At 31.9% G+C, this 14,226-nt stretch overlaps 2 protein-coding genes across 3 annotated transcripts in view; both read left to right on the forward strand.

Annotated features, from left to right (window-relative positions):
• LOC106465561 (mediator of RNA polymerase II transcription subunit 13-like) overlaps positions 1-1,682 on the forward strand; it is a 73,431-nt gene extending 71,749 nt beyond the window's left edge. Inside the window, exon 27 of the mRNA XM_013925789.2 lies at positions 1,090-1,682. Within this exon, the coding sequence (XP_013781243.1) occupies positions 1,090-1,222 (133 nt within the window). The 3' untranslated portion in view covers positions 1,223-1,682. The remainder of the gene's footprint in view (positions 1-1,089) is intronic.
• Positions 1,683-7,340: 5,658 nt separating this feature from the next.
• The window catches only part of LOC106465563 (peroxiredoxin-like), a 13,088-nt gene continuing 6,202 nt past the window's right edge, over positions 7,341-14,226 (forward strand). The window contains exons 1-3 of one of the 2 annotated variants that reach the window (XM_013925791.2): positions 7,341-7,497; positions 10,481-10,547; positions 12,829-12,970. In XM_013925791.2, coding sequence (XP_013781245.1) covers positions 7,465-7,497; positions 10,481-10,547; positions 12,829-12,970 — 242 coding nt within the window. In that variant the 5' untranslated portion in view covers positions 7,341-7,464. The remainder of the gene's footprint in view (positions 7,498-10,480; positions 10,548-12,828; positions 12,971-14,226) is intronic. The other variant, XM_022393486.1, reaches the window with a different exon arrangement.

Below are 14,226 nucleotides of genomic sequence, written 5' to 3' on the forward strand. Positions count from 1 at the left end.
GCCCTCCAGAAATTGGAAGTTAAGTAGATAAGCGAGTATATAACAATTTGAGTTTGGCAGCCATTCCAGTTTTACCTCCGTGATTTTGTGAATGAGTAAGGAGGTCAGTAGCCAAACAAAAGTGTGCTACGACTCAAAATAATGGAAGGGGATGGTTCTGTTTAAGTATTTTGCTAGTTTCTAAGATCTTAGAATTTTTCTTTATTTCCCCTACAAAATCACGTAGTCTCATGCAATGTTCCCTCTAACTTTTTCATGTGTATCAGTATCCAAGGCAACGTGTGGATGTGTACTTTTTTTGGGGGGGGGGTTATACCATAAACCCTATTGACTCATTAGGCTACTTTGCAATGCTACCAGTTGGTTGTTATTTGGGCTTTATGCCTATTGACTGCCAAGGTCATTAAAGTCGTCAACATGTTGAGACTCCTCAACATTACTGAGGATGTGCACTGCACTTCATTGGTTGTTGTGTGGCTGCACAGGTTAAAGGGAACACTGGTTTCATATCTAATTCAAACTTGTTTAGCATTAACTTTTACACTAAATAAATAAAACTGTTTCAAAAATAGAGTTTGACTTTCGTTCTAACCAGCTGATCAGCAAGTTATATCAACTCTTAAAAATTCATCCCATTTGTTGACTTTTTAAGCCATTTCACAAAATACCATCTGAAACTAATTTCTGTTTATAGATGTGCCTGAGGTTGTTTTTTTATCATAATCTGTAAACCTTTTTTTTTTTTTTGCATTATAAAATAAGCAGTTGTTCATTAGTTGAATATTAGTTCTAGCTCTTTTAAAACTAGCTGTATTTCGTTTTTGAAAGTTCTAAGAACAAGTTGTTGTTTTAGTAGCATATTTATTAACTTTTATAAAATATGTATCAAAATGAAACATGATATAATCAATGAAAACCTCAAAATTATAACTTGAGCTCATTTGTTAAACATCTTCCAGTATTTTTATATTTAGTAAATTGTACTATACTTGAAACCTGATGTTACTAAACACATTTTACTTAGTGTATACATTAGTTTAGTAGAAAGAAAATGTTCTATATTTTATCCGATTATTTCTCATCAACTAGATATGTCCTGGAAGGTTACAATGCTCTGTCATGGTTGTCTCTGGACCCCGTGACCCACGATCGTCAGTCCTGCCTACCCATTCACATTCAAGTCCTGATGCAGCAGTATCATGCTGCTGAAGCCATATTATGATTGCCTTGTAAACATATCTGAAGAAAAGCACTGCCATCATCCTAGCTCTGGTTTAGAGAGTAGTTTGTTCAAAAACCCTTGTGCAACAATACTGTGTTTCCCAATGTTGAAGTTTGTCTGTTAATAAGATGCATTTCAGATATTAGAATTATTGTAATTACTTACTTGTTGTCTCTGAAGATAATTGCTACTATTTATTTTGTATATAAGATATTTGTATGTGACGGGCTGTTTGGATACTCAGCTTATTATCTCGTACCATCAGCACTGTGCACGTACTGAATCAAGGACTGTTAAGATTATTACTGAAGATAGATTAAAAAAATATTATTACTTTTTCATGTTCATTTGTACAGAGAGTACATTATATCTGAAACAAAATGATACTACAAATCAAGTTTAAAAGTTACCAGTGAAATGTGTACAACTTTTATTACATTAAAGTCTTTATTAAATGCTGGTTACAGTTGGTATTTCTTTTTATTTAGTTTCAATGAAAATTGAACACCTCAGGGTAAAGCTGGCATTTATGGTACAGCAAAAGATTTATATTTGGGGAAAACATTTTGAATTAGAGACATGTAATCCAGTACTGAGTTTTCTTTCAGTGATATTTTTTTTACCTAACATCTGGAAAATAGACAGTGGTGTAGTAAGACTGTGTACTGTTTTTTATTACCATAATTTGAAGGATATGATTTGGCCCAAGTTTTACCAAATGTCAGAAAAATACAGTAGTTTCGTGGGAGGAGGGGCATGTCCATTTAGTTTAGATCTTGTCCACACACACACAAGTTTTAAATTCCGAACTGATATTAAAAAGCCTATGGATAATAAACCAGAAACTAAAAAAATATACAATTAAATTAAACATAATAAGTAGCTAAGATGTAAAGGTTTCTAATGCCTTAATAATAATAGGAATAATTTTTAAAAAATCTGGAGAAACTACATTCATGTGAAGTCTTCATAATAATATGGTGTCATATATAATTTATTAATCAATGTGCAGTGACGTGTAATAATAAATACGAGTTAACTGATTTTGCTTACCTTTTCTAAAATCTGCCCACCCCCCCATAGCACACATGCTGCTGCCAGGGCTAAGTAGTTTAATACGACCAAGTCCTGTGTTTATTACTGTTATAATTAAGTTGTGTCATATATTAGCTTCTTTTATGGTTTGGCCAAGTTTTTATGGGTGAACCAATCTGCATGTTTTATTTAACAATATCTTTGATGAGGTTTCAAGCTCTTGAAAGACACTTTATTTTTCAAGCTGATAATCTCACAAGATCGTGGTCCGAGATGTGTAATTACCTAACACAGTCTTATCATGTTATAAAACACTTTGAGATAACTGTCTTATAGAACCAGAAAGATAAGCAAAGTGACCAAAGATGATCCCTCCTCTACCTTAATCTCCCCCCTACCCACCCACTGTTTGTAATTTCATTGGGTTAGAAAGTAAGGGATGAAAGTGATCTTTGCTGAACGGGGGGTGTTTCCTTATGTGTAATTTTAAATTAATTACAAAAGTAAATAAGTAAGTTTTCCGGTTTAGTTGTTTAAGAGATTTTGTATTCTTGTATGTGATTTCCATGCTTCAGAGTTTGAGGATCCAAGGAATACCTTATTTCAAAATTACCTGAAATAAATGAAAGTATTAACTCCTTAAACCCTAGCGAATGCTGCCATTAGTCTGGCTGCGAAAATCCTATATACCCATTGGACAATAACAGCACCTGATAGCATTGATATCTCTTTGGCTTATAACTAATCCGAACTATGTTATTATCCACAAAATTAAGAACATTTAAATTTTATATAATGTGTGGTGATAATTATTAGGAAATCATGAAAATAATTACAGCAAAATGTCTTAAAAGATTAATGGTTAAATTGTACACTACTTTTCTTAGCAAACACAATCATTAATAAATCAGGATTTACATAAATTTGATCTGAAGATAGAAGGGAGACAAAGAAACAAAAAAATGGTTCATATATTATTAACAACTCTGATGAAATATATTCCATCATGATAGACACACAGTTATAAGATGAATAGGGAAAACCGTTAAGTTGTGCCTTGGTTGGAATGGCTAACTTTTTACAATTAATTTGTTTTAAAATCACGTGTAAAAAATTTTCTCTATGTATCTTTATAAGAAATGTTGAAAGATAATTAGTATCTGCTAAAGTCATTACGTAAACAAATATACTCGACATGTGTAAGTGCTGAAGGATAACTTGCATCTCGGCTAAATTCTGAGGACAAAAAGATATTGTATATCTTTTCTTAGATGATTGAAGGATAACTTGAATATCTTGGCTAAAATCACATGTGAAGAGATAGCTTAAAATTAAGAAAAACGTACAATTAAAGTATTCACCTACTCTGACTTTAAGGCCAAGTCCAGAGTTTTCGTAAAAAGGAAGAGGTCCCTTTTTTGTAAATGACCTCTTTTAAAGAAAGTTTGCACCCATTTTTTCATGACCTGTTTCACTATTTCATCAAAACGATACAGAATTTATGACAAATAAAGAAAACGGGCAAAACGAAGCAACTGTGTTCATCTTATTTTCTATTCTTATTTTACATCTTCTTTGATGTAAAAACGATAATTCAAATGAAAGAAAACTCTACAAGAGTGGAGGTAGACGCTAAACCTGTATTTTTGTTTTCTTGGCCTAAGCCTTCCTTCTGGAGATATTACTGAGAAACAAATTGGTGCCGACATTTCTAATTGTTAAAGATAAATATTTATAACAAGCCGTTTAACCTCGTTTTTGTGCGTTATCTTCCATTTTAAATGTTTATAAATTACTTTATACTAAATAACTGTGCCAGTTATAACCCGCACGTAAAAAAAAAATCAATCATAACCTAATTTATTAACAAATTTGATTATAATATATTCAATTTTGACCAATAGTTCTAATGGAATAATTAAAAAAAAAGGTCTTAAATAATCTATTCAGTACATCTTCACAATAAATTTTTTATGACATGAAATTTAAGTGAAATACTTAGGGTAAATAAAACAATATCTCATAATTACACGGTCAGAAGTTTTGTAGTAAATAGCCTGATGAAGGCCTAACACGAAAACCGAAGCGTTACCCACCGAAGTTTCGAGCAAATGCAGTCCCAGAAATACTTACTGATAGTGATAGTGTTATTCATTCTGCTAAAATCATTCTGAGAACTTGTTAGTGAATGTAAAGAAACATGTATAACAATATGTCAAACACACTATATCAAGTGTCAACGAGAACTTTCGTCCAATACCAGTTTCATCATCCACCTAGTACGCATTTATCGAACCCCGATTTTTAGTGTTATAAGTTCGCAGACTTGCCACTGGGGCGCCAGGAATACGAAAGGCGTAGTAGTGGTTGAAAGACTTATGTTGTTGCTGTTTTCTGTGAATATATGTTTGAAAGATATTCATTTTTCTCTCCACTATTTAATACTGCATTAAATGTGCTTGTTGTCAACTGTTTAAATTTTTAATCAATATTTTGTTGTTATTGTTAATGTAATCGAAATCGTTGTGTTTCGATTGTTATAATTATTTTACATATGATTGTATCAAAATCACTTTTTGGACAATGTAATCAGTATTACCGGAGCTTTGATAAGTATTTTGATACTTCCTGGTGTTTCAGTTTTCTCTAGAACCTCATACGTATGTTATTTGCTTGAGTTACGTTTGCAAATAAACTAATGCCTGGATGTTCTAATAAACATCAAGTTTTAACATTATAATACTAACTCTTACTTTTTGTACAAAAATTATTACGCTTTATCCTAATATTTCTGCTCTAAAGAATAATAATGTGAGATCCACCATTAACAGGTTGCATAGCTTTGATACGTGTATTCATAAATAGGTTTATCCATTAGTAACTACCTTCATTTCATGTACGTAGCTGTAGAAGTTTGGATATGCCGGCAATTTAGGAACATTGTTAACAGAACCAAACTGTACAAACGTGACATCACTCAGCCTAAGCTGAGTAGTTAAGAGCCCATGGCGACATCGTATATTTGGTCTTAGATTAACGATTTCACTTGCGAAGGGTGAGAAATTCTTGGAATTGTTTGAGGTGAAATTAAAATGTATGTCGGTCTATGTTGGAAAGAGATTGGTGGAAGTTATTTTTAAAGTTTCATTCAGATGAATATAGACTGGCCAAGCATGACCTAGTAGTTAGCGTGCTGAACTGTAAACCCAAGAGTCAGTGGTTTATGTCCCCGATTCAGCAAAATCGGCCATCGCATTATTTGATTAGAGTAGCAAAAGAGCTAGCAGTAGATGCTATTGACTCACTGACTCCCCTCTAGTCTATTAGTTTGTGTAGCTTTGCGAAAAAGGGAAATATAAATGAGACAGATTCGATACGTAGACTAGCCATACTATATTGATTAGCACAGTATATATTTTAAATAATTAATTACGAAATTTAATGTTCAGTAAAAAGAAGAAAGTTATGCAGTCTGATTTGCATCAATACGTGTAGTTTATTAATTATTAAGTCTGTTTAAGGTATGTCATTTCTAAATTGATCAGGATATGGCATTTCAAAACAGACAAATTTACCATTCTATAACAAGAAAAACTAATGCTATTCAGATGTATTCAGAAATATTAGAAATATATGTATTTACTGCAATTAGTGAAATGCTCTTGTGAACAGAATGACACTGTCATAACCTTGCTTTGACCATTTTCTCACGCTAAGATTAGATACCTCAATAAGCTTCTGTTTGCTTTGCCTTCTGTATTGCTTCTTCCATAGGTAGAGATTATATTCCAAGTGAAGGGGTGGTACAGAGATTTTTACAACTTACTATGAACTCTGAGTTAATTTCTTCTTGGATATGTGTAATGAGAATGATCACTGACATAGATAATTTAAGATTGTGGGATACCGCATTAGGTCTTTGGTTTCCTTTAACTGTGTGACAATTCTTTCTGTCGTCGTGGAGTGAAGAAGTCTCACTCCTTACACCAGCAGCCAGAGAGCTCAAAGCTATAAAGTCAGACAGTATAAAAAAGAAGGAACCTAGCATGTTTCTTTCTGTTAAATAAAGATTCTTATTTTCTGTTTTATGTGTGTGTTCATATTTTACACTGGCCGTCAGTGTTCATTTCATGATTGATAGGTAAATAGTTTCGAACCTACTGTACTATGGGAATGTGGTAGACTATATATTAGATCAATTTTACCAGAGAATACCGTTAGAATTATGCGTTTGACATCAATACAACAGTTCTAAGTCTATAAACCTCCGGCATTGTCAATAGAGCCAATGATGAGTAGATCCTTAAGATAAATAAATGCATCACAATCTATAGGTTAATTACAAATATGTGATTCAATTCTATTGTTAACAATATTTACTTGACAGTTAAGTCAGATTCAGTAAGTTTGACCCTTGAAGGTTTATAACGCTAGAATTCCTGGCTCGATCCTTCGTTAGCTACATCGTAGTCAGTTCATTGTGCAGCTTAGCAATTAAAAAAAATTAACTTTGGCATGTTGCTTGGGTTGGCTGGATTTAAACTGAGTTGAAATGAATTCGAAACTTAGAATAACTTAAATTCTCGGCAACTGTTCTTTTTTTTTGTTGTTGTTGTTGACAATAATAGAATATCCTACCATGTTAATTGTTTTCTGAACTGCCTTTTTTAGGTTTATTCTGTACTAATTTTACTTTATTTCAAAATCCAAAAGGAAAATTGAGACAATACAATGTGTTATCTGTTAGTACTGTTATTAAGAATTATCTTTTAGAATTTCTTTAAAATACCACAAATATACACAATGTGTTCGAAAGTATATAGACATTTAGAAAAAAAATATGTTCGCTTAGCAATAACATTCGCTATAGACTATATTCAAACGTGGTTATTTTTCAAATAGTATTTCCATTTGTATCAACTGTTTTAAGTGGGAAGTATTTTTATTTCAGCTCCAAAAAGTATTGTTATGTGGCTATGGCAGTTTTTCGATTGATTTACATATTTATAATAAAGGGCATTCAATTAGCTGGGATGAATCCAAAATTATTGCGAAACCAAAATTATACAAGCAACGCAATTGAGCAAATTTTTTATCTCACATGGTCGTACTCATGAACGTCACAGCAACGTAATTTTGAGATTAAGAAAGGTTGTTTATCCTCGGTGTCGGTTTTTTAATATTAATAACTGCAGTGAACAGTAAAGATGGCTGGAATTATTCGTGGATTGTTGTGTAAGGTAAGTTTTACTTTATACTTTTTACAGTGCGCTTTGTTTTAAAACTATAGCTTTATTAGTAAATAAGTTACAGTTTTAACTTTAAAAATAAAAGTTTAATTAAGCAGCTTTGGAACTTGAACTAGGATTCTAGACCCTACACTGAGCCGTGACCTTGATTTTAGATTTACTGTGTACTTTGGAAGTCTGGTCTCAGTTGTATTTGTAAAAGTACTACCGCTATTAAAAGTAAATCATTGTGTAATTACAGCCATGCTTGGTTGCTTAAGTCTTGATTAAGTTTACTGAACAGTACAGTATTGTACCAGAACCTGTGGAAGTTCTAATAATAGTAATACTACTGCTAATAATAATGAGTTTAATCCATAGAATATCTTATTCACAACCTGCACCAAAAAATTCCCTACAACTATAGTATCGTCATGTTTTTCATTCCCATCATTTTCTGTCCCGTTCCTCCCATAGTTCCATATCTTCATAATCTCTTAATTAATTTAAAATTAATACAAACGGCTCGTTACAATAATATCTACTTATTCTAGCCCTAACACTAATAGTAATACTACTAGTAATAGTACTAGTAGTTTCAGTGAAAGTCATTATTAATATTATCTACTGTATCCCTTACAGTCAGTTACAGATAAAAGTTTTTCTTGGAATCCTCCTACCATTTCCCACAGTTTACACTTCTCTGTATCTATTGCTTATACTCTTATTTAGGAGATCCTCCAATTTTGCCTCCACCCTGCATACTCAATAAAATAATGCACATCTTCACCACTAGCATCCTAAAAAGTGCATGCCAATAAAACCTACTCCTTTCACCCATTGGACCCTATAAATTGTGAGTGGTTAACACCTACACTAGTCTTAACTATTGTAGTCTAGAAAAATATTATCAACACTGAATACAAGTAGACTATAAATAATATACTATGTAAATGTTGTTAAAAGTTTGGTTTATTAACAACATACAGGTGATACAATGTTAATGGGGGGTGAAATACCCAAAACCAGTATAAGACAATGGCAAGTGGTGAATCTAGAAATAGATTAGGTTTGGTATTTCTTTTTAGTAGGTTAGACAACTTGCCTGATGAATTATTCAGGATAATAAGTTAGTAACATCACTACTGCATATACTTCAGAGCCTATATAAACATACAGATTCTCTGAGGTCAGTAAAAAACAACTCAAAATATTCTACGTATAATATGTATAAGAAGCTTAGTCCTTTCTTTGTTTTACCTTTGATCAGGGATATTGATGAAGGGTGGAATTATCATGAAACCAATATAACACAGTAAAATTTTATGAATCAAATGATAGAATAGGTTTCTTGTTTATTTTTAGAACCTGCAATGATTATCAATTACAGCTATAATGATAAATTAAATACATGGAGAATCAGGCCCGGCATCGCCAGGTGGTTAGGGCGCTCAGCTCGCATTCTGCGGGTCGCGGGTTCAAATACTCGTCACACCAAACATGCTCGCCCTTTCAGCCATGGGGCATTATAATGTGATGGTCAATCCCACTATTCGTTGGTAAAAGAGTAGCCCAAGAGTTGGCAGTGGGTGGTGATGACTAGCTGCCTTCCCTCTGGTCTTACACTGCTAAATTAGGGACGTCTAGTGCAGATAGCCCTCGTGCAGCTTTGTGCAAAATTCCAAACAAACAAACATGGAGAATCAGACTATTGTGCTGACTAGAGCTGGGCAATTGACTTGATTAATTGATGAAGTTAATTAACTATGAGCACAGAATACATCAGTTGTTGTCTCTTAAAATAACTGATTAATCAAAATTAGGATTAAATTAATTAATGTCGCATAAATAATCCATTAATCAAGATTAATGTTTCCAATTGTTACTGTTTTGGAGTATTCCAACTATTCAAGTCTCGTGTGATAATAATCAATTAATGAGCCCAACAATATAAACAGCTCTAGTGCTTACACCACTGTACTATAAGGAAATACCATCTACATATGGACTGGATGCTAATAAAGCATGGCTTGACAAAGCATCCAATCACGCATCCAGCTGAACATGCCAACTCCTTGCAAGATGCAAGGACAAACAGGAATATATAGTATAGTATTCGCATTCATCTCCCATTAACTTTGGACCATCTAAACAGAGCTTCAGAAGTCATTGATTACTGTTCACACCTGATTGATGAATTTTGGAAATCAAGTAATGAGAAAAGGAACAACACTGACCTCAACGTATTGTGTGAAATCTTCCTGCCGACCAACAATCTATAACATTGCATCAAACAACATTGGTGTTGAAGAAAAGGTCGTAAGGCTTAGGCACTCGTTGTCGTATTTTTACTATAGATTGTGAATATCTTCTGTGGTCTAACAAATTGACCACGAACTCACACTTTTACCAGTTGGACACGTACGTATGCATCAAGACTCTAATGAATTGTTTGATTTTTACCAATTTTTGAAAAATGTTTGGCATTTTTAAATGTAAATCTCAAGTATTTATTACATATTGAAGTACAGGGATATGAACAAATGCATCAAGACTCTAATGAACTAATTTCTAGATAAAATTACTGACCGCACTGTCTTAATATTGATGAATACTTCGCATTGTGTGCAAGCTTTAGAATTTATAGAAAATATGCTGAGATTATTATTAAATTGCACTGTTGGCTAAAAATTTTGTTTTCATGTATTTATATAAAGTAACCTGCTTCATCAAGATGCTCTTCATAATTTTATCCATTGATTTAACAACACAGTTTATCTGTGGTTTAGTTTACGAGTTAAGGTGCTGTTTTATTTTGTTTTTGACACGTAGTTGTTCATCTATAGTTCTATACTATAAAAAATAAAAATGCTGGTAAAAAAAAATCACAATACTTAAGTAGTTTACATTATTGAAGTAGAATTTCCAGTGGTATTTGAGATCATTAATTAATAACTGTATTTAATGTGATAATATGTGGGTTTTTGTTTTCAAGACATTTCAAACTGCAAGATGTTCAACCCTGACAGGATGTATGAATAATATCAAAAGCTTTCACACTGGTAAGAAAAATCTATTTGTCAGTAATCCAAATGGAATACATTAGCTCTAGTTTATAGAAGGAATCTATCTGACCAATGAAAATATTTCTTTGAGTCATAAAAAATTTAGTGTATTTTACACTTACAGTTCTCAAAAGTAATGCATTTAATAACAGTTGCCATTAAACTAGGCAGTTTTCTTACGACACGCACAAAAGGGTTACCTTGGAAGAACCGTTCTGAACTTAGAGCTTAATACTTAGATTTTTTGTTTGTTTGTTTAGAGATATTAATTTTTTTACTTAACACTGAACAAAACTTTCATGGATGTCAGTTTTTATGGGGCCAGATTCTCTACAGTAGGTGTCTGACTTGTTGGCAATAAATTTCAATAATAAATGCACAGCACATGATCCACTTGTTTTAAAAAAATAATATATTCAGAACAAGTCAAATGTATTTACAAAAAAAATTGTTACACTATTGGTTACCACAGTTGAGTCTAGAGCTTTAAGTAATTCTCATTTTTTTGTCCAAAGTCTACATAGGCTGGTTCAGTTACTTTAGAACTCAATTGACAAGATGAATTATTCTTTTCTTTCTCTGTTGTTACAATAGAAACCATGAAACTTTCACTTTAGGAATTGCCCCTTATGGCCAAACTGACAATCATGCAGTCTACCTTCACTTTTTTCACTTTCACTAACATAACCTTCACTTTGTATCTGCACATATTTATAACACGAGACAGAAAAAATCTACAAATATCTAGCCCTCTAGTAACAACAATATTAAATATAATGAGAAAAACTTGTAGGCTTTGAGTAAGATGAGGTCAACAATATTACAAAGGCCTAGTACAACAATTAAAGTACTTACACAGCACATGACTCGTACCAAGTTACATAACAAAACTTGTCATAACTATCGCTTTTAACACTCTTGTTATGAAAACTAAATAATCATTAAATATTTAATCAATAAATAAACTAAGTTATAACTCTTACACTAAACAGTTCTGTATATCCAACAATGGAAAAAAACATAACCTATAACTGTAACCACATAGCTAAACGAGTGAAAGTTTGTTTGTCAAAGCTCTAAGTGAAGTAAAAATTATACATTTTGCTTGTTTGATATTCCAGAAATAAATATTTCTAAAACTTGTAGGTCATCTTCTGTTCATAAAATGTGTGCAACATGTCTCTATACAGCTCTGTGTACTTTACTTCAAAGAATTACCAAGACCTGTTTAATTTTCAGTATATTAAAATACTGAAGACATTTACAGATTAAATATTTGTTAGCCAGTTTCTATAATATATAGTTCTATAACGTGGTGTAATTTTTTAGAAGAAATAAATATATAAAATGGTTTTTACAAGTATAAGAAAGAAGTTTTTTTTCTCAATTTTAGGCCACCCGGGGTTTTGTTTTAGTGGATAAAATTATCTTGTAGAATTTATTAATTATTAGACAGTTGCTCTTAATCACTCCTTTCACTTTCATTAGTTCTCCGTTGCTCAGACTCTGAAAGATTAATGCACCCTTTTCAAATGATCATATATATTACATACAGTATTTTGTTGAACCTATTTAAACTTTGCACCATCTTAATGCATATATAATTATTTTTTTTAATCTCCTTTTTACATAAAAATTACTAAATGTACTTTCCAATTTCAAAACTTAGTAATTGTATAATTAGGCCTATATTAATTTAAGTTAGGCAAGTTTCAGCTGGCAATCGCAAAATAATTTTTATCACAATTCATGTTGAGTTTTCTTCCCCTTTATTCTTTTTGTTCAATGAATAATGTCTGTGCTTATTTTCTTAAATATTATCAGAATTGCATTAAAAAAAATAAAAGTAACATGTTTCACTAGTTGTATAGTCTTCTTTTTTTGGGGGGGGTAATATTTATTACAACTTTTTATGAGGTTTTTATCATTCCAACAATTGTGTGTGTTTGGTTGTTACAGACAAAACAATACATTAAAGTTTGAAAAACATTAATTAAACTATTTGGTTTTAAAGAGCTTAGCACCTTTTTAAAACTGTTTTGAAAGTTGTGGAGATGGAGAACAACTAATGTCAATAAGATTTATTTTATTAAATGTGTAAGTCATAAAAATAAGGTAGTATGGATACTTTTAACTGTGAAATTTGTTTCTAAATCAGAGCTTTAAACATAGAACTTGCTTGTTGGGAAATAAATCTGTGATCAAAACCAAGTTGTTTTACTGTTGAATGATAAAGTACAAGAAAATAAGTTATAGTGCCTGATGCTTAATGTTTCAGGAAGTTGTCGTCTAGCGGCATCAGTCCAACATCCTGCTCCTGACTTCAAGGGAACAGCTGTAGTGGACAACCAGTTTAAAGAAATCAAACTCTCAGACTATAAAGGAAAATATGTGGTGCTTCTATTCTACCCACTAGACTTGTGAGTATAATAAAAATTTATTGACATAGGCTTATACATATGTATGTAAACTATTAATTTCTTGGTTTATATAAACTCCAAGACAACTTGCTGTGAAGAATACTTTCTGCTAATAAGCATTATAAAGTGAAACAGTGTGTTTAAATTGAGTACATACATTCATAAAGTGAAACAATGTGTCTAAATTGAGTACATACATTCATAAAGTGAAACAATGTGTCTAAATTGAGTACATACATTCATAAAGTGAAACAATGTGTCTAAATTGAGTACATACATTCATAAAGTGAAACAGCATGTCTAACTTGAGTACATACATTTATAAAGTGAAACAATGTGTCTAAATTGAGTACACACATTCATAAAGTGAAACAATGTGTCTAAATTGAGTACACACATTCATAAAGTGAAACAGTGTGTTTAAATTGAGTACAAACATTCATAAAGTGAAACAATGTGTCTAAATTGAGTACATACATTCATAAAGTGAAACAATGTGTCTAAATTGAGTATATACATTAATAAAGTGAAACAATGTGTCTAAATTGAGTACATACATTCATAAAGTGATGAAACAATGTGTCAAAATTGAGTATATACATTAATAAAGTGAAACAGTGTGTCTAAATTGAGTATATACATTAATAAAGTAAAACAATGTATCTAAATTAGTAATAACATTACTTCTTTAAATTACTTTAAGTAAAAGTACTTGTGGTATTAATTTCTTTAAGTAAAATTTGTGCATATAACTTTTGACACACAAAACCAAAATTACAGCCAGCTTTATCAATCGGGGTAGTAACAAATTGTTTTTGTAATTTACAAAGTGTAATGAATGTACTTTTCTTTTGAAATATCTATCTCTGTATGTTGCATAAAGAATATATTTGTTTAGACTTTTCTGGGGACTGCTACTAGATTTTGACATAAGTTCTAGGAAGTACAATTTTTTTTTACAGGTGTATAAGTGATTCTACCAACAAAGCTTTAGATTGGTCAGTAAGAAATACACACAGATAATTAGAGAGAATGCTCCTTCTGTTCGTGACTAGTGGCAGTAAAACAGCATTGTTAAGTAAGTTCAGGAAAGTCGAGAGCCGGCACGGGACCTTGGGCAAACATCCTCGCTGGGCGCCCTTTCTCTCTCTCTCTCTATTTTTTAACATTTTCAAGAATATATTAAAAAGATCCTAAATTAGGACAGCAACGAGCTCATAAACCAGACAAAATCATAGCAGCAGCCGTTTTTACCT

Source organism: Limulus polyphemus, unplaced genomic scaffold, assembly GCF_000517525.1.
Source record: "Limulus polyphemus unplaced genomic scaffold, Limulus_polyphemus-2.1.2 Scaffold1982, whole genome shotgun sequence".
Classification (NCBI taxonomy): Eukaryota; Metazoa; Arthropoda; class Merostomata; order Xiphosura; family Limulidae; genus Limulus; species Limulus polyphemus.